Source organism: Bison bison, unplaced genomic scaffold (assembly GCF_000754665.1).
Source record: "Bison bison bison isolate TAMUID 2011002044 unplaced genomic scaffold, Bison_UMD1.0 scf7180017864491, whole genome shotgun sequence".
NCBI lineage: Eukaryota > Metazoa > Chordata > Mammalia > Artiodactyla > Bovidae > Bison > Bison bison.
The window spans coordinates 4,991,768-5,013,060 of NW_011495050.1; the positions used below are offsets into that span (position 1 = coordinate 4,991,768).

At 39.3% G+C, this 21,293-nt stretch overlaps 1 protein-coding gene across 1 annotated transcript in view; it reads left to right on the forward strand.

Moving 5' to 3' along the window:
• Positions 1-9,671: 9,671 nt before the first annotated feature.
• Positions 9,672-21,293, forward strand: part of RAD21 (RAD21 homolog (S. pombe)) — a 29,431-nt gene continuing 17,809 nt past the window's right edge. The window contains exons 1-2 of the mRNA XM_010863428.1: positions 9,672-9,888; positions 17,256-17,430. Coding sequence (XP_010861730.1) covers positions 17,287-17,430 — 144 coding nt within the window. The 5' untranslated portion in view covers positions 9,672-9,888; positions 17,256-17,286. The remainder of the gene's footprint in view (positions 9,889-17,255; positions 17,431-21,293) is intronic.

The following is a 21,293-nucleotide window of genomic DNA, read 5'->3' on the forward strand; positions in this document are numbered from 1 at the left end:
TTTTAATTGGGTTGTCTGATTTTTTTTTTTTTTTTTGATGTTGAGCTGTATGAGCTATGAAGATAAAAAGAGCTGTACTCAGAAAACTATAGCACACTGATGAAGGAAATTGAAGATGGAAAGATATACTGTGTTCTTGGATGGGAAGAATCAATATTGTTCAAATGACCATATTACCCAAGGCAATCTACAGATTCAGTGCAATCTCTATCAAAATACTAATGGCATTTTCCACAGAACAAGAACAAATAATTTTAAACACAAAAACCCCAAACAGCCAAAACAATCTAGAGAAAGAACAGATCTAAAGAAATCACACTTCCTGGCTTCAGGCTATGCTCCAAAACTGCAGTAATCAAAACAGTATGGTAGTGGCACAAAAACAGACTCATAGATCAGTGGAACAGGATAGACAGCCCAGAAATAAACCAACACACTAACGGTGAGTTAATCTGAGGACAGAAGTGATAATTCACAAGGAAAAAAACAGTCTCTGCTAAGTGGTGCTGGGGAAATGGAACAGCTACATGTAAAAGAATGAAATTAGGGCATTCTATAGCACCATATACAAAAGTAAGAGTCCAGGTACTGTAAAATTTCTAAAGGAAAACATAGGCAGAGCAATCTTTGACGTAAATTGCAGCAATATTTTCTTGAATCTGTCTCCTAAAGCAAGGGAAATAAAAACAAAAATAAACAAATAGCGCCTAATTAAATTTTTAAAAGCTTTTACAAAACAAAGGAAACCACTGGCAAAATGAAAAGACAGTCTACTGAATGGGAGAAAATATTTGCAAATGATATGACCCATAAGGGATTAATATCCAGTGTAAATGTTTTATTCTTTGTCCCTGAAACCACTGTTATTGTAGAAAAAAAGGAATTCTTCATTGATAAACCCCTAAAAGGAAGAGTGCATCTTTTTTCCAGGTCCTGAAAGCTAGGCCTGATCTGATGTCACAATAGTCCTCCTGGATAAAGAAAAACACAAAATCATTTGTTTTTTGATATCTCCAATTCTTCATGCAACAGAACACTGTACCTAGAACATGTGATCTTGACTCATACATATTTGTATAGTACCTATTTTGGCATTATCTTTGGATCTGTTCCAAGAGAGAATTTCCTGTTTGGGGAAGTTCTTGGCTCACAAATTCAGATAACCTGCAACATAATCTATTTTTCAATTATTACAGGTTTCCTGCTTCAGCCATCGCTAAGCTTTTGTTCTCAGACTAATCACAGTGCTACCATTAATTCCACAAATGACCACCTCTGAAACTTTTCTTCACAAACCCTAAACCTGGGTTCTCCCCTCAAATAGTCACAGGTCACCATCTGTGCCAGTTATCAATTTATTGTCTCTGAGCTCCTAACTCACCTTTGTTTGTTTTGCTTTGTGCTAGCTGGCCCTGCAAACATTTCCCCATGTCAGCTAGTGCAATGTTAGGCTTTGTCAGCAGAGGGCGAGGCAGTGATATTGCTGGAGGCAGGGACTGCTCTTTTGGGTTCTTGTGTGAAGATGGAGGGTTGGGGTGGTCGGGGGAGGTTGCTCCTACAGCTCTTGACAGAAAACAACATATAGGACACCCATGCAGCACATAGGCACTCATGCATCAACATGTTTTGCCAGCGATATGCAAAAATCAGAAAGTGACTTCCCAGTGAGTTTCACCAGCATCCCAGACGGCTGATTCCCAACTAGTTTTACTAGGGCCCCAACAGGTGGTTTCTGGCCAGCCCTGGCTGGTGGCACTTCAGCAAACTCTCTGTTATTAAGTAGGCCACAGCCACACCCTCTCCAACAGGGCCTGTATGTCAGTGTTGGCTTCTTTCCAAATCTTCTCCTTCCATGGGTTTTAGCCTCAGCAAGACTCTTGAGAGTCCCTTGGACTGCAAGGAGATTCAACCAGTCCATTCTGAAGGAGATCAGCCCTGGGATTTCTTTGGAAGAAATGATGCTGAAGCTGAAACTCCAGTACTTTGGCCACCTCATGTGAAGAGTTGACTCATTGGAAAAGACTCTGATGCTGGGAGGGATTGGGGGCAGGAGGAGAAGGGGACGACAGAGGATGAGATGGCTGGATGGCATCACTGACTCGATGGACGTGAGTCTGAGTGAACTCCGGGAGTTGGTGATGGACAGGGAGGCCTGGCGTGCTGCGATTCATGGGGTCGCAAAGAGTCAGACACGACTGAGCGACTGAACTGAACTGAACCGAACTGTAGAGGTAGTAGCCCCTCCCTACGTCTGCTTTTCTTGTATTCTGTCAAGTTTACTTTATTGCTAAGATGTCATCTCCTCTTATTTAGTTAACTATTAATTATTTATCCCTTAATTACTTAATTGCTATTAGTAGTTCATTACTAGATAATAATGCTTTATATTTAAATGTTTCATTCAATTTTCTGAGTGGTTTCTATCTCCTGGCTAGACCCTGACTGACACATCTTCTGTAGGTCATTCATAGCAATTCTGCGTGGGCTGTCTTTATTTTTCAAAAATTTCAGGAGTCTACTAACTTCCAAAATAAATCAGCCTATCAGTTGTAATGTTAGACATGTACAACCAAATTTCCAAGCCTGATAATCCAGTACATTAAATTTAAATTCTTTTGCAAAGGTTCAGAAATCAGGAAAGATTCAGAGACATTGAATTTCTGTTGGTGGCCTTTCTTAAACCCATTAACATTTATTTTAATTATGGTTCCATGGTCATATTTCAAATAGTCTGAGAACTAAATTACATGTGTAAAAACTCCATTGTTTACGGAAATATTTGGATATTAGATATATGCTCTAGAATTGCCTACAACTAAAGGATCTGAGAGGATGAAAGTGAAAAGCTGGCTTAAAACTCAAAAAAAGAAACTAAGATCATGGCATCTGGTCCCATCACTTTATGGCAAATAGAAAGGGGAAAAGTAGAAGCAGTATTATATTTTGTTTTCTTGGGGTCCAAAATCACTGCAGATGGTGACTGCAGCCATGAAATTAAAAGATGCTTGCTCCTTGGAAGAAAAGCTCTGACAAATCTTGACAGCATATTAAAAAGCAAAGACATCATTTTGCCAACAAAGGTCCATATAGTCAAAGCTATGGTTTTTCCAGTAGTCATGTACTGATGTGAGAGTTGGACCATAAAGAAGGCTGAGTGCTGAACATTTGATGCTTTCAAATTGTGGTGCTAAAGAAGACTCTTGAGAGTCCCTTGGATTGCAAGGAGATCAAATCAGTCAATCCTCAAGTAAGTCAACACTAAGTATTCACTGGAAGAACTGATGCTGAAGCTGAAACTCCAATACTTTGGCTGGCGACATGATGCAAAGAGCTGACTCATTGGAAAAGACCCTGATGCTGGGAAAAATTGAAGGCAAAGGGAAAAGAGGGTGGCAGAGGATGAAATCGTTGGATAGAATCACTGACTCAACGGACATGAATTTGAGCAAGCTTCAGCAGATAGTGAAGGACAGGGTAGCCTGGAGTGATGCAGTCCATGGGATTGCAAAGAACTGGACACAACCTAGTGATGGAATGACAACAACGAAAACAAAGGATTTCAAATTTTGTATCTCTACTAATAATAAGCCTGTAGGCAAACTAAATTAAAAAAAAAAAAAACTCTACTCTCAACCCACACAATGGAATATCATAACATTTGAGATTTTTGGGTTCTGTGCTATTCTTTGTCAAGAATGACCCATAGAGAGAAAATATCTACAAATAATATACCTGATGAGAACTTAGAGTCCATAATATATTAAGAATTCATACAATTCAGCAACAGAAGACCAACAATCCAATTAAGGATGGACAAAGTATTTAAACAGACATTCTCTAAAGCGGAAATATAAATGGCCAACAAGCAGGTGAAAAAATGCTCAGTGTCATTAAAGAAATGGAAGTCAAAACCACAATGAGATACCATTTTACATCCACTTGGATGGACAGAATTAAGAAATAAAACAGAAAATAACTAGTGGTGGTGAGCATTTAGAGAAATTGGAACCTTAATACATTGCTGGTAGGAATATAAAATAGTGCAGACACTGGAGAAAGAGTCTGGCTATTCCACAGTGATTACATGCGACTCAGTAATTCCACCTCTAGGGATAAACCCAAAAGAATTGAGAACAGGTGTTCAAACAAATGACTAAGCAAATGTTGATAGCAACACTATTCACAATAGATAAAAGGTGAAAACAAGCCAAATGTCCATCAGCTGATGAATATGGTTAAACAAAGTGGCATATCCATACAATGGAATATTATACAGATATAAAAAGGAATGAAGTACAGATTACACTACAATGTGAATGAACTTAGAAAACATTATGCTAAGCTAAAGAATTAGGTACGGGAGGTCACAAGTTGTATAATTCCATTTATATAAAATATCCAGAACAGGAAAATCCAGAGATTAGTGGTTTCCAGGGGCCAGAGGGAAGATGGAATAGGGAGAGACAGTTGAATGGGTATAGGTTTTCCTTTTTGGTTAAGAAGGTTCTAGAATTAGACAGTAGTGATAGTTGTATGACATTGTAATTACACTACATGCCACTGACCTGTACACTTTAAGGTGATTAATTAAATACAGTGAATTCTATATTGCATATATTTTACTGCAATGAAGAGATTGTGGAAAGGAAGGAATTGGAGGTGCAAAACATGAACAATTCTTTAAAGAAATTTTGATGTAAAGAGTAGTTGAAAATGGTGCAATGGCAGGAAGGGGATGTAGAGTGAATGGAAAGTTTTTAAAATATTAAAAAATTTTAAAAATATATTGAAAAGTGTTATCATATAGTAATTATCAAATAGGTACTTGCTGAATGGCAATTAGGTGTATGGTTACCACACAGACATAGAGGGTGGCAGCACTGGATGAAGAGCCATTGATCTATTAGATCCCAAACATAAGATACAATGATCACCTTTGCCTCTGATTCTCATGGACTCACTGCATGAAAGCAATGAATGATAACAGTAGGGAAGCAATATAAAAGATAGAAGACTATAGGGACTGTGTGTGCGTAGTTACTCAGTCATGTCCCCATAGATTGTAGCCCTCCGGGCTCCTCTGTCCATGGGATTCTCCAAGCAAGAATACTGGAGTGGGTTGCTATTTCCTTCTTCAAGACCCAGGGATCGAGCCCACCTTTCCTGCTTGGTAGGTGGATTCTTTACCACTGAGCCACCTGAGAAGCCTCAATCTCAGGGGTTGACAAATTCACATTCCCACCTGGTCCAGAGACCTGCAGCATCCCTGGGGCCACTCCTGGCCCCTGGCGATATTTCTTTGCAGACACCTACCTGCCTGAACAGACCCGTAGTACGGCCTTGACAGGGATGTTTGGAGCGCCTCTCCAGAGCAGGATCCTGATTCAAACCCACATGCCTGAAGCTGAGCATGTGATTGTGAATGAAATCTAACATTTCTGTGATTTAGCTAACTTAATATCTTAATATGATATTTCAATACCAATGTTTTGTCCTTAGTCCTGCTGCTTCTTAAATATAATACATCTGATTATAACATTTTTGACTATGTTGTCCTTAGAATGTGTTCCCTTTTTGATCAAAATAGTACCATCCTCTTTAGAGATAAAAAATATTGTTGACATTAGAAGAAAAGTCAGAATCTAAACAGAGAAAAATGGATGGATAATGACTGGAAAATGTTTATACCAAATCTTAAAGGGTTTATTCACTCTTTCTGGACTCTAATGAACTTTAGTAACCTCATAAAACAAATATTTTTTACTTTGATTTTTTATTTATTTAAATAACTTTTAATTCTGTTACAACATACTTAACACTCATACTTAACACTCCATTATTAATCCTGAAAATCTGTCCATTTGCCTTATTGCTCTCTTAATCTAATCTCTCCTACTTTTAATCTAACCTCTCTTACTTACACTATATATTTTGTCATAGAGAATTATGCTTTGAAAGTCTAGCAATTCTGATGATTAAGTCTATGAAATTGTGTTTAAATCTTAAAGAACTCTGTTACTGTGTGTTGATCATCTACTTCTGTAACAGTTTTGTTTTTGTTTGTTAGCTGAGCCGGGTCTTCATTGCAGCACACAGGCTTTCTCTAGCTGTGTGGAGGGGAGCTGCTCTCTAGTTGCAGTGTGTGGGCTTCTCATTATGGTGGCTTCTCTCGTTGTTGAGCCCAGACTCTAGGTGTGCAGGCTTCGGCAGTTGTGCATGGGCTCAGAAGTTGCAGTTCACAGGCTCTAGAGCATGGGCTCAGTAGTTATGGCACATGGGCTTAGTTGGCAGCACTGCATGTGAAATCTTCCCAGACCAAGAATCGAACCCATGTGCCCTGCATTGGCAGGTAGATTCTTAACCACTAGACCACCACAGAAGTTCTGTAAATGTTTTAAACATTTAATCTGTATTGGTTGAGGGAAATAACATTGAAAATAATAACAGTGCTTGCACCCCTTCCCTACATAGCTTGGAATTTCAACAGCTATCCTTATTGCCTCTTAAAGTCCCCATTCAGTTCAGTTCAGTTCCGTTTAGTCGCTCAGTCGTGTCCCACTCTTTGTGACCCCATGAATGACAGCACGCCAGGCCTCCCTGTCCATCACCAACTCCCAGAGTCCACCCAAACCCATGTCCATTGAGTTGGTGATGCCATCCAGCCATCTCATCCTCTGTTGTCCCCTTCTCTGCCGGCCCTCAATCATTCCCAGCATCAGGGTCTTTTCAAATGAGTCAGCTCTTCGCATCAGGTGGCCAAAGTATTGGAGTTTCAGCTTCAACATTAGTCCTTTCAATGAACACCCAGGACTGATCTCCTTTAGGATGGACTGGTTGGATCTCCTTGCAGTCCAAGGGACTCTCAAGAGTCTTCTCCAACACCACAGTTCAAAAGCATCAATTCTTCAGTGCTCAGCTTTCTTTATAGTCCAACTCTCACATCCATACATGACTACTGGAAAAACCTAAAAGATGATGCTGTGAAAGTGCTGCACTCAATATGCCAGCAAATCTGGAAAACTCAGCAGTGGCCACAGGACTGGAAAAGGTCAGTTTTCATTCCAATCCCTAAGAAAGGCAATGCCAAAGAATGCTCAAACTACCGCACAATTGCATTCATCTCACACGCTAGTAAAGTAATGCTCAAAATTCTCCAATACATGAACCGTGAACTTCCAGATGTTCAAGCTGGTTTTAAAAATGGCAGAGGAACCAGAGATCAAATTGCCAACATTTGCTGGATCATCAAAAAAGCAGGAGAGTTCCAGAAAACCATTATATCTGCTTTATTGACTATGCCAAAGCCTTTGACTGTGTGGATCACAATAAACTGTGGGAAATTCTGAAAGAGATGGGAATACCAGACCACCTGACTTGCCTGTTGAGAAACCTGTATGGAGGTCAGGAGGCAACAGTTAGAACTGGACATGGAACAACAGAATGGTTCCAAATAGGAAAAGCGGCACGTCAAGGCTGTATATTGTCACCCTGCTTATTTAACTTATATGCAGAGTACATCATGAGAAACACTGGTCTGGAAGAAGCACAAGCTGGAATCAGGATTGCCGGGAGAAATATCAATAACCTCAGATATGCAGATGACATCACCCTTATGGCAGAAAGTGAAGAGGAACTAAAGAGCCTCTTGATGAAGGTGAAAGTAGAGAGTGAAAAAGTTGGCTTAAAAGTCAACATTCAGAAAACGAAGATTATGGCATCCGGTCCCATCACTTCATGGCAAATAGATGGGGAAACAGTGGCTGACTTTATTTTGGGGGGCTCCAAGATCACTGCAGATGGTGATTGCAGCCATGAAATTAAAAGACGCTTACTCTTTGGAAGGAAAGTTATGACCAACCTAGATAGCATATTAAAAAGCAGAGACATTACTTTGTTAACAAAGGTCCATCTAGTCAAGGTTATGTTTTTTCCAGTAGTCAAACTCCCCATTAAAAAATAAGAAATAAAAACATTGCCCAACTAAAATAGGGGTCACCTGACGAAGCTTTGAGTTCCTGCTGCCATGACCACTAGGCTAATGGACTCCAGCTTGTGAGTTGAACCCTGCCCGAAGCCAAAATCAGGTGACCCAGAATAAGTGGAGGAGAAAGCTGCTCACTTTCTTATCCACCTGTTGCTACAACACAAGAAAGTTAAAAGTGAGTTGTATTGCATAGTGTGAAAACACTGGAAGGGCCCAGGGCAGTTGAAAAACTAGCACACAACTGGGCTGGATTAAAAGCGCTAGGTGTCCACATCCAAAGATGATGATCCTACTCTCCTCCTCTGGCTTGGAGCATTATGTCTAGCTCAGGGTGACATTCATTAGGGGGAAAAAATTATAGGGGAGAATAATTTTGATAATGATAATGAAGACAGTAATAAAACTTAGATTACTTGTAACAGGCCATGCGGCATTCCAAAATCTTCTACACATTAATTCATGAATCCTCACAACAATCCTCTCAGGTGATAAACCAAAAGCACAGAGAGAGGCTGTTACTTACTCATGGTCATACAAGCAGAAACTGGCAGGGCCTTGTTGTAAAGCCCTTAAGTTTGGGGCAGGATGAAGACCTTTTCTTATAGTAATAGTGTTATCCTACATAATACAGAGGATCAGGGAAGACTCTTGAGGTGGCTTTTCAACTAAGATGTGTGAGATTATCTAACAAAACAGAAATAAAGTTAGGGATGTAGGAAACAAACTTACAGTAACCAGGGGGTAAGAGGGTGGGGGATAAATGGAAAGATTGGGATTGACATATACACACTACTATGTATAAAATAATAAGGACCTACTGAAGCACAGAGAACTCTACTCAATACTCTGTAATGGCTATTTAGGAAAAGAATCAATGAGTGGATAGACTGTGTGTGTGTATAACTGATTCACTTTGCTATATACCTGAGACTAAAACATTGAAAATCAACTATACTCCAATAAAACATTTTTAAATTAAAAGCAAAAGAAATCAGACAAAAGGGGAAGGGATGGAATTGCAAGACTGTTCTAAGCACGGGGGCCAGCGAGTGCAAAAATCGTGAGGCAGCAGCGTTCGTAGTGCATTTGGTACTTTAAAAGGCGGAGTGACTGGAGCAGTGAGGTAGAGGGGCCAGGAAGCTTGAGCAGGAGGCGGGAGCAAGACCATTGTATTTTCTTAAGCACTTTGGGAAATAGCACTTAGGCAGATATTATCTCATATAGTCATTAGATTCCAGACCTTAGCATGTGTTTCAGAGAAGACCGTCTATAAATATAGGTTGAATGAATGAATGAACCCCTACATTTTAAATAACTTATATAATGGTTTTATGCTACCTTAGTTGCTACAGAATCATTAAAATGAATGTGTCAGGGGCACATAAAACTGCACAGAGACAAGTTGTTGTCTTTTTTTTCCCCTTTAAAATAAGCCAAAGAATAAAACTGAATCCAATTAGCGCTTCAGTGGCAAGCACTGTGCGTGAGCCACTTGCCAGTGTCGCGAAACTAGAAGACCCTCTAGCAAGAGAATTCCCTTTGCGCTTGCTCAGTCCGGGGCTGCTTAACCAGAGGGCGGGTTCCTAGGAAAAGGAAATGGTCGCTGCGCCTGCGTCGCTCCTTTTGGGGCCTCGGCTGGCTGCGCAGGCGCACAGGTGCCATTTTTGACCGTAAACATCCTGCCGATTTGAACCGAGGATTTGGGCGGCAGGAAGAGCCGCGGCGTAACGGCAGCCATCTTGTTTGTTTGAGTGAATCGGAAAAGGAGGCGGCGGCTGTGGCGGCAGCGGGAGCTGCTGCGAAGCTACACCGCACTAGGGCTCCCCTCCCTTTCCCCGCCCCCTCCCCGACCCTTCTCCCCTCCCCAGGCCACCCAGCCCGCCCAACTCCCGGCGGAGAGCAAGGTAAGATAATCGGCCGACCCCTTCTTTTGCTCCAGCTTCCCCCCCCCCACACACCCGTTCCCCGCCGTCTTGCCGTCGGGGAGCAGGACTCCGGAGCGGGGCGGGAGGACGAGGGAGACCGCGGCACAGCCCGCGCCCCGGGACGGAGCCGTGCTGCCTCTCTTCTGAGCTGCGGGACGGCAGCGCCGCCCGCCCCGGGTCCCTGGCCCCAGGCCCGCCGTCGGCCGGGACCCGCGCCTTCTGGGCCCGCATCGTCTCTTGTTAGGTAACAAATGGTCCAGGTCTGTTTCTAGGCCAGAGGAGCCGTTACTCGGCGGGTCCCTCGGGGAGCAGGGGAAAGCCTGGGCCGCGGAGGGCGAGGAGGAGGTTTGAACGAGCCCGCTCTCGGACCGGGCCGCCTACTCCTCGGGTGAAAATGGCTGTCTGGGAGGACGCGGGATTCGGGGCGGGAGGCGGCGATAGCCCGCGATGCCAGCTCCGAGGGGCCGCAACCGTCTTTCGCGCGCGGGTGCCGGGATCGGAGACACGCGGGCCCGGAGGATGCGGCGGGCCCCCAGCCGGGGACTGCTGCTGCTCCCCCTTTCCCCGTTTTTTTTGTTTTTTTTTTTTTTAAAGGAAAATGGTTACGATGGGGATAGCAAATGTTAGACCAATAGAAAACGCGACCAAGGGAAGTTGCCTCTGATTCTTGGGAAATTAGCATAATTGGTTTTCCTCCCAGACTTTTCCTGGAGATTGAGGATATTGAATGTTGTGTTTGGGAGGGAGGTGTGTGTTTCTGACAAATAGGAGGTGTTTTTTTCCTCACTGAGAAAGGCTTTGAGAAGGATCTGTAATAGTTTAGTGGTGACACTGTCGAGCTGTGCTGCCAGACTTCGCGACCTTCTTCAAAGAGGGAAATGCTGGAGGGTTTGGCCACCTTTGGATTTGATAGATAGGCTTCCAGCGTTCAAAAACGCGCTTGTGTTTTTAAGGGTTTCTGGTAAAGGCTAGTGTTTATCGGCTTCTCTTTGCAAGCCAAAGTTTAACATCTGCTCTCCTTACGCTGTTGAGAGTAATCATTGAATTCCAGAAAATAAATTTCTGTTTTCTTCCAATGAATGTCAATGCCAGTGAGCTGTGTGATTGTGCAGAATGTTGAAGACAGATTGGGGAAGTTTTTTGAAGTTGCAGGGTCATTAAATTTCTTTGCTATTGTTGGAGGCTGCTAATCAATTACTTTTAAAAAGACGTTGATGGGGACCTGTGCCATATCCAGTGATTAAATTATTTAAGAGTTTGCAGATGAGGTGACAGTAGTGAATAACTCAGTGGACTTTGTGCTTTTTATATACAAGTCAATTATGCTGGTAGCGCATAATCTTCACCTTTTTTGTGTTTAGAGGCAACACATTACTGCACTCTAGAATTAACTTCTTAAGGATGAGATTCTCCTGGTGAGTTCCAATTTATTGGAACACAAAGATTCTGAGTTTTCTCTCTTATAATTTGGTACAGAAAGGAAAGTTCTTGATGTTGAAAATGAAGATTTTGTGTTTTATGTTTAAATGTTGTGATATCAGAGTTGTTAGGCATGATCTTGATAACTTCTATATATTCTGGAGGAGATTTTTTCCCAGAGTAACTGCGTCTATAAAGGCATTGTGTTGGGTATGATGTTTTAATTCTCAAAATCCTTTTTGGGAAACATCCCCATTTTAGAGCTGAGAAGGCTGAGACTCACATGTTAAATCACTTTTAACAGTTGCAGAACAGCTAAGGAGGGAGCTGAACTTGAACCTAGGACTATCTGGTTGTAAAACGCTCCTTCAGAGATCTTTAGTATCAAAAGGGACGCAGCTCTACTGTGTTAGCATTGCAAATACCTTTTGTTCTGGAGACCCTCCCCACAAACACCCCCCAGAAGACAGTTCATTCTTACCTGAGTTAGATGTTGATGTTTTCCAAGGTTAGTAATCACTGAATTTCCACCTTCCAGTTTTTTATGGTTAGGAAAAATGAACACCACAGAATAACCAGCCTAATTCACTAGTGACTGGAAAAGCACTCTCAATAGAATTGTTTTTACTTTGAATAGGTGACATTTGTATATGCCTTATGTTAAAAAAAAAGCCTGTCAGTGCAGAAGGGTAGGCCTTCCTTTCTCACCGGACCTACTTTTCAAAGGTGACCAGTTTCATCAGTTCTGTTTTCATTCTGCAGGTATTTTATGCTCCTGCAAGTGCGTGTTAACATACACGTATAGAGAGAATTCTCTTTTTCAATACTTTATCATCGTTTTGAGAGTGCATAGAATTCTATTGCATGATTGTATTGATTTGCTTAAAATCACTTCTTAGGGGCTGCTGCTGCTGCTAAGTTGCTTCAGTCGTGTCCACCTCTGTGCGACCCCGTAGATGGCAGCCCACCAGGCTCCGCCGTCCCTGGGATTCTCCAGGCAAGGGTACTGGAGTGGGGTGCGTCCCCACTTCTTCTCCAATGCATGAAAGTGAAAAGTGAAAGGGAAGTTGCTCAGTTGTGTCCAGCTCTTAGACCCCATGGACTGCAGCCTACCAGGCCCTGCCGTCCATGGAATTTTCCAGGCAAGAGTACTGGAGTGGGGTGCCATTGCTTTCTCCGTCTTAGGGGCTAGGTAGGTTTTTTTCTAATACTTTTGTTGTAGTCAAGCTGGCAAGGCAACAAAACAGTTAGACTTGTGGGCTCTGAAGTTCAAGCTGCATTTGCATTGAATACTGGTGACCTTTGCCAAGTTCCTTATACCGCTCCTTTTCTTTCTTGGTCTATAAAATGGGCCAGTATTTATCTTCTAAGACTGTCATGAAGAGGATGGACACATAAAATCCTTAGAGCTTAGTAAGTTTAATTTTTGGTCTATCATTATTATACATCAAGTATACCTTTGGCTTATTAATGGAAGCCCAGTTTCTGGCTGGAGAGTATAAGATTTTGCCAAATTGCCCTTCAAAGAGGGCATACCAATTTATACAGCCACTATCTTGCCCTGCTTTCTAACAGATGAGTGAAATATTAGAATGATTTAACATCATTGTAGAAACATGAGCTGTAATTTGACTTTGGTTTTTTTGAAATATCTTAAATTGCCATTTTTTTGCATTCCTGAATATGTTCCTAAATACTAGTCTGCCGTTTCATATCAGATTTTTTACATTACTTTTTAGGATCAGTTTTTAAAAGTTGTTTGCTGCCTTAGAAAAAAATTGAGAAATTACGAAATTGGTAAGCTATGTTTCTGGTAAGCAGAAATGTAGGCTTTCTGCTAACATCTATTGTAAGGGATTTCCAAAATTTAGAATCTTGAGAACTTTTAATCAACCTTTTTTTGTGGGGGTGGGGGGCAGGCTAAAGGTTTGGTATCAGTAAGGGAAAGAAATGCTGCAAAAGGCGAGGATGATCAAATTTTACTCTTATTTAGATATAAGCCAGTAGTTGATCACCACTGTCCATCAGGCTTCCTTTAGTTATTAAGGTGATTTCCTGTTGCTAATTGTTTCCCAGATTAATTTTAGCACCACTCTGCTTTAGTTACTCCCCATCCAATGCCAAGAAAGCATCTGTTTAGGAATCTCTGCCTGGACATAGCTGGGATATTTTAAGCATGGAACTCTTAACCAGCAGCTGAAGTGCTGGCTGTGAGCTACTGACACCTGTTGAGACATGCCAGTTTCAATTTCTAAAATTTCCAAAATTTTTTACATGTATCAATGATGAGATCACTTGGTATATTTCATTTTCATTAAATACATATTTAGTATTTGACTGCAGCAGAGTGTTGTAGGAGCTAAATAGTAAGAGTTCTTTTAACTTATTTGGAACAGGACTATCTTCTGTAGTAAAACTTGGGGCTTATTGTGCGTAACAGTGACTATATTTCTAAGTCAGTGTTTTTAGTAACATTTCAAAGCCATATTGGATTTCAGCAAAATCCTGTGGACTATATTTATAATGCTATAGAGGCAGCCTGATTTTTATGCTAACAAACTTTAAGGCTCGAAGTAGAAGTGCTACAACATAGGAGGCTCTTTTTGATTATGGGAAGCATATTTTGATTTACTAGGGTATAGGGTACACTTGAGGTGCTGTTCTTTTGTTTTTTTGATTGGGGGTTGGGGGGGGTTAGTCCTTTTACTTTAGGGTGACCTGAATTCTTCTTTAGTTCTTTTCTTAACTCCGCATGTGCAAGAAAAACTTCACAACTTGAGGCAGTTGATGAAGCCTATTTTTTCTTTTGAAAAATTTTTCCTAGTGTGAATTAATGATCCCCTGAAAGCATCTACTTCAGAGAATGAAAATTCCATCAAATTATTGGCATCAAGATGAGGCAGACCTGACCTGATTACTCTTGTACCACCACCCTCCCAAACATGTTTGACAGGCGTGAAATCTCTTGCCTGGAATATATTTGATAAATATGTATTTTCTGTACCTTACTGCAAAGAATGAGCACAGTTTTTAATTGAAAGTACAGTAAGCAAAGTTATTTAAAGTTAGGGTCCCTTTGTGAAATCATGAAAATTCAAATTTAGTCTGGATCTTTTTTTCTTAAGCTAATTCAAAAGGAAATTTTGCATTCCCAGTAGCCAGTTATGAGATATGCGGCTTCTCTGTACCCTCACCAGCATGAGCTGTTGCCGTTATTTTTTATTTTAGCTCTTAAAAGAGGTGTGAAGTGATATCTCAGTGAGTCTTAATTTGCATTTTCTTAACTAGCAGTGCTGAGCCTGTTCTTAATTTGCCTTCAGTGTATTCTCTTCCTTGAAATCCACCCCCCTTTTCTAGTTGGATTTTTTTTTTTTTTTTAACTCTTTAGTTTTGAGAGTTCTTTATTTATACTCTGGATCCAGGTCCTTTTCAGATATGTGGCTTGCACATATGTTTTCTCATTTTCTGTCTTGTCTTTGCATCCTCAGTGGGTTCCTTCATAATAGGTTCTTCCCCTAAAATTTATGGGACGTGTTTTTGGTGTGATGTCTAAAAATTCTTACGAAGCTTTAGGTGTTAAAGGTGTTTTCTTGTGGTTTTCTTTTTCCCCTTTAAAATTTTATAGTTCTGTATTTAAGTCTGTAATTTTATATAATGGGTGAGATTTGGGTTGAGGGTTTTATGTTTTTGTTGTTGTTTGTTTTGCCTGTGGGATGATATCTAATCACTGAAGTGTCATTTGTCAAAAAGTAGTAGACTACCTCCTTTAAATTCTGCATCTTTGTGAAAAATGAGTTGGACTTAATTGTGTGGATATATTACTGTGTTCTCTCCTCTGTTCCATTGATTTGTGTGTCTTTCTGACTATACAGTAATTGACTATTATACCTCTAAAATAAGTCTTAAAATTGGGTAGAATGAGTCTTCACAGTTTTTGTTTTTCAAATTAGTTTTAGTTATTCTAGGTCTTTTGCCTCTCCTTATGAATTTTAGAAAAATCTTGTTGGTAGCTTATTTTAAAAAGCCTCACTAGAATTTTGATAGGAGCAGTGTTAAAGTTTCTTTAAAAATTAAAGGAATATTCATTGTGCTGTCCAGTTACAGCTCAGACTATTTGTCTTAGAAAGTGAAAACTTATATTCACCAAAAGTCTGTATACACAAGTATTTATAGCAGCTTTATTTGAAATCGTCAAAAAACTTAGAAACAACCGAATGTCCTTCAATAGGTAAAATGGCTAAGCAAATTGTGGTACCATACCCGTCCCAGGGAAGGCTACTCAGCATCGAAAGGAAACAAACTATTAATAAATGCACCAAACACCTTGATAGATGTTTTAACATGATGCTGAATCCAAAAAGCTATTCCAAAGTCAGATACTGAATGATTCCCTTTATGTAACATTCTCAAAATGATAAAGTTTAAAGAAGATTTGGTGTTTGCCCAGAATTTAGGAATGGTAGGGAGCAAGGGATAGGTGTGAAATAAGTTTTAAAATTTTACTTACTTTTCATGCTTTCTGTAGAAGTATGACTTACCTTTTTCCAGTTACGGACATTTTCAAAAAAAATAGGAATTCATTTGGTGAAAGATTTTTAAAAATCTGTGGAAAAGAAAAACTACATGGTATAAGGGAAATTACAGTTTTACACAGTTCATGTGTTCTCTGAGCTTGAGTATTTCAGGCTGTTTTTTTGCCTTAGTATTTATACATTAGATTACTAAAAGGAAAATAACATACTTGTATTTCTACTAAGAATATTTCAGTCACGATGAATTGTATACTGTATCATTGTTCTCGATTTAGTATTTAAATTATAAGAGGGCAAGTGCTTTCCAAATTCCTGAGTTGAGAAAACTTAGGTAATGCTTCTTTTTAAGGCTCAGCTTTTCTAAACTACTCACTTGTGAAATGGGGCCAACCCACTTACTTATCAACTTGGTGAAATGTAAAATGCTTGACATGAGGTAGCAATTATTGTGTAATGCATTTGGCTGAGAATCTCATTTTTTAAATGGGGTTCTAAAATGGAAATTTCCTCATTGATTAATATCTGTGCTTGAGTGTTTTTCTTCCTGGACATTTTTTTCTTATCATGAGGAATAAATTTTCTAACTTTTGGCCAAAAGCAAACTTACTTCTTACTTTAACAGTTAGTAATCTGGATTGGAATAGAATTAACAGTGGATGGAACTTCAAAAAGGGTAGGTTTTCTGATGACAATTTTTACTTACAGTGAAAAAACATACTAGCACTTTTATTGTAAGATAAAAAAGTTTTTTCACTGTAAGTAAAAATTGTCATCAGAAAACCTACCCTTTTTGAAGTTCCATCCAGTGTTAATTCTGTTCCAATACAGATTAGTGTGGCATGAAAGTGATCTGACCTTTGTCCCCTTTTCACCTTAGTATGGGGGGAGCAGTCTTTTTCTTAATGCTATCAAAATTAAACAATAGGTTTTTGTTTTTTTTGTTTTTTTTAAATTTATACTCTACTTCACTTGAGCCTTTCAAACATAGTTCTCAGATTTAAAAGGAAACTTCAGATTTTTTTGTGAAAGTCGCTCGGTCATGTCCGACACTTTTGAGACCCCATTATACAGTCCGTGGAATTCTCCAGGCCAGAATACTGGAGTGGGCATCCTTTCCCTTCTCCAGGGGATCTTCCCAACTCAGGGATTGAACCCAGGTCTCCCTCATTGCAGTTGGATTCTTTACCAGCTGAGCCACAAGGGAAGCCCAAGAACAGTGGAGTGGGTAGCCTATCCCTTCTCCAGCAGATCTTCCCGACCCAGGAATCAAACCAGGGTATCCTGCATGGCAGGTGGATTCCTTCCCAACTGAGCTTTCAGGGAAGCCTGATTTCTTGTACATCTTGATAATTCGGTTCTCATGTGGCATTTGTGTTAATTTTTCTTCCCCCTCAGGTTTCCTCCTGTTTCATAGTCAACCAGAACAATGTTCTACGCACATTTTGTCCTCAGTAAAAGAGGGCCGCTGGCCAAAATTTGGCTTGCGGCCCACTGGGATAAGAAGCTAACCAAAGCCCATGTGTTTGAGTGTAATTTAGAGAGCAGTGTGGAGAGTATCATCTCACCAAAGGTATGTTTGATGTTGATGTTTTTATTACTTTGTGGATTGTTCACTGATGTGTGAAATAGAATTCTGTAAAAACGATTTCTTAGGCAGGCATCTGTGTATATTGAGGGTAAAGAAAATCCATAAATTAGCCAGAGTTTCAATTTGATACTCTCTTCTCTAAAAATTCTGTTTCTAAAAATTCTGTTGTGAGTACAAAGATAATTTTCATTTGCCTTTTAATGACAGATAAGCATGGTCTAGCAGTACCCAAATATTTTATATTTGACTTTCTAGATGTTTTTGTACTAAATATGTGTATAGGTGTTTTTGATTGAGGGATTTATAGAACTTATATAAAGTTTTCAAAATAAAGACCCATCATTTGGAAAATTTTACAGGAGCCAGATCTAACTACTTTATCCATATGGTGAACAGTGTCCAGAACACTTGCTCCACCTCAGCTTCACAAGCCTGCTTGCTGTTTCTTGAAGATACAAACCTTTTCCCCATCATAGAACTTTTGTACTTGGCCATGCACTTCCCCTAAATACTTAATTACTGTGTGCCACTAGAATGGAAGGCTTGGGAATGTCCTAACCTTATCTGCTTTGTTTGCTGCTCTGTTTCTAGAAATTTTCTTGATATCCTCTGAAACTTCTGAAGCAGTGGTTTCCACCCTTGGATTTCACAAATAGTATGCCTTAATACATGTTTTTTGTGTTGCCAACGAAGGACAATTAAAACACACAGACACAGAGCTACTGACATCATTAGCATTTCATTGAGGAACAAACAGGTTGATTTAAAAAATGTGTGAAGGGCTAATCTCAAAATAAAGGTATAGTCCTTGAATGTAATTTTTTTATACATATATTACGTCTGTGTTTTAAAGGTCCTTTCCTGGATGTTGTATTTTTACACATGCATATACACATACATCTACCAGTTTCCCTGTTTTTATTTGTTTTTATTTTTATTTTTTTTAGTTTCCCTGTTTTTAAAGATTCCAGATCTCTGGATCAGCATTGGGAGCTACTATTAGAATTGACAGTTAAATGAGAGTAGTTCTTCATTGCTGAAAGAGCAAGAGGATCCAGGAATAAAGCTGGGATGTAGCAGAGACTTGTTCAGAAAAGTTATATGGAAAGATGTTTTACAGGGGAGAAGTGAAAGTTTGATTTGGAATTAGAGTACGTTATAAAGTTTCTATGGAATTTCAGCCAGTTTTAGAGTTATTAATGTAGAATTTATTGGTGTTAAAGATGTTTTATTATTTCGAAGACAATACTAATTAGAAAACTTTCTGCAAATGGGAAAATAAGTGACCTTTAGTTCTACCACCTAGAGAAACCTTCAGTGTTTTGGTATGCCTTCTAGACCTTCATGGGTGCGTGGGTTACACATGTAATTTTTCTCCCTTTTAATGAATGTATACAAAAACTGCATTGTATGTTTTGTAACAAGACTGCGTTCAGGAAAAGCTCTGTTCATAACTCTGCCATCATTTTAGCAGTTGTATTGTACAGTGTCATAGTGTCTTGCGCACAGAACTTAAAATACACAGGAAAACCCAGAAACACACTTGACTGTAATTGAAGTGAGGTCATTTGTGTTTTCATAAATTCACTGCAGAAACACTAATGTGTATGATTGGGGGTGGGGGGGGGCTGTTGCAGACACTTCTGGGAATGTTTTGATAAATGGCATGCGTACTGCATTAACTTCATAATATTCAAAAAAGCTTTGAATTCCAAAACACATTTGACCCCTAGGACTTCAGATAAAGGATAATGGACTTGTAATTTATAGTTGTGATTGTGCATGATTTATTTTATCAGCTGCATTTTTTGAAAGGAGGGAGCTAATCCATAGTTTTTCCCAAATTTTCTGAATTGCTCTGGTCTTTTAATGCAGCCATTAAAAATTACAATAATAACTATAGACAGAGCTTTTCCTGGATAAAGGCTCATTACAAAACAATATGCAGTTTTAGGTACACATACACACACAAAAAGGAAAATTGTGTGTATGCACATATAAAAGCCTAGAAGGCACGCTAAAATATTACTAAAGATTGCTTTAAGTGGTATGATTATAAGTTTTTATTTTCCTCTTTAAAAAACAACCATTTGGTAACCGTTATTTGTAAAATCTTTTGTTCTGTGTCTTTCTTTAATGTTGATGTTTTAGGAATATGATTGTTGGAACAGGTGACATACTTATTTTTAAGATATCTGATGCATTAACAATGTATTCTGTGGGGAAGTTGTACCAGTGTGCACTGCTGGTCAAATTGAGAAATGTTTTGTTTTTATAGGTATGCTTACTGAATTAGTAAATGGAGAAAGGAGAAATTGAACTCTTTTCTGGAAATAGATATGTGTGGCTAATCTTTAACAAAATCCATAAGCAAATACTGAAGCTGATTTGGCTTTTAAAAAAACACATTTTTTCATGATATGTGCAGAGTATTTTGTACGCCATTAGGGACACTTATAACTTTAAAATCCTTTCTAAATCTGTTTTTCTTTGATTTTGGTTTATTGTGATAGAATGTATCACAATAGATACCTCCACAGGGTGAAATGACCTAAAAATTTCTAATGTTTGTTCTCATTGTGCAGTTCTGGCGGGGAAATGTTGATTTAGTGGTTTAGAACAAGTGTCAGACAGATGGTACACTCAGAACTCCATGCCTTCCCCCGCTCTGGTTGGAACGGTCCCTCTTAGCCCCTGTAGAGCTGTCCTTGGATGTATATAGCCTGTGTTCTTCATCACACCCACATGCTTAATAATGAGCAAGCTCGGAAGCAAAAATTCCACATCTCATTTTACCTCCTTCTAGACTAAATTATGAACCAAACTAATCTAGAAAGAAAGAAAGCCTTTGTCCAAACACTACCTTGTTTTAAACTATTATCTTCATTTTTAAGTACTTTACTTTGAGGTAATATTGATTTATAACATTATATAATAGATTTTTTATTTCAACTTTTGTATACCATGCAACGTGCTCACCACCTAAAGTTTTGTTTCCATCCATTCCCATGCAGTTGATCCCTTTACCCCTTTGCCTCTCCCCCATCCCCTTCTTCTAAGGTAACCACTACTCTGTTTTCTGTGTACCACCTTCTAAAAGTTGCTAATTCTGGACAAGATAATGGCATACCATGGTTGAGTTTTTTGCCTCCTTTTTTTCTCACGTGAAGGATTAGGCGTAGTCATTATTAATTTCAAATTTCCTAAGGCAAACCATAAAGGGAGAGTCTCATTTTTCGGTTAAGAGCAGTGTTTTAATTGGGTAAGAGATTCATCATCGGATATGTCTTAGATTTAGTCAGAAATTTATTACAGTTTTAAGTAAGAATTTATAACTCTAAACTTCATAAGAATCCCTTAAGATTATACAGTAAAAGTGAGAAATAGATTTAAGGGACTAGATCTGATAGATAGAGTGCCTGATGAACTATGGACAGAGGTTCGTGACATTGTACAGGAGACAAGGATCAAGACCATCCCCATGGAAAAGAAATCCAAAAAAGCAAAATGGCTGTCTGGGGAGGCCTTACAAATAGCTGTGAAAAGAAGAGAAGCAAAAAGTAAAGGAGAAAAGGAAAGATATAAGCATCTGAATGCAGAGTTCCAGTGAATAGCAAGATGAGATAAGAAAGCCTTCTTCAGCAATCAATGCAAAGAAATAGAGGAAAACAACAGAATGGGAAAGACTAGAGATGTCTTCAAGAAAATTAGAGATACCAAGGGAACATTTTGTACAAAGATGGGCTCAGTGAAGGACAGAAATGGTATGGACCTAACAGAAGCAGAAGATATTAAGAAGAGATGGCAAGAACACACAGAAGAACTGTACAAAAAAGATCTTCACG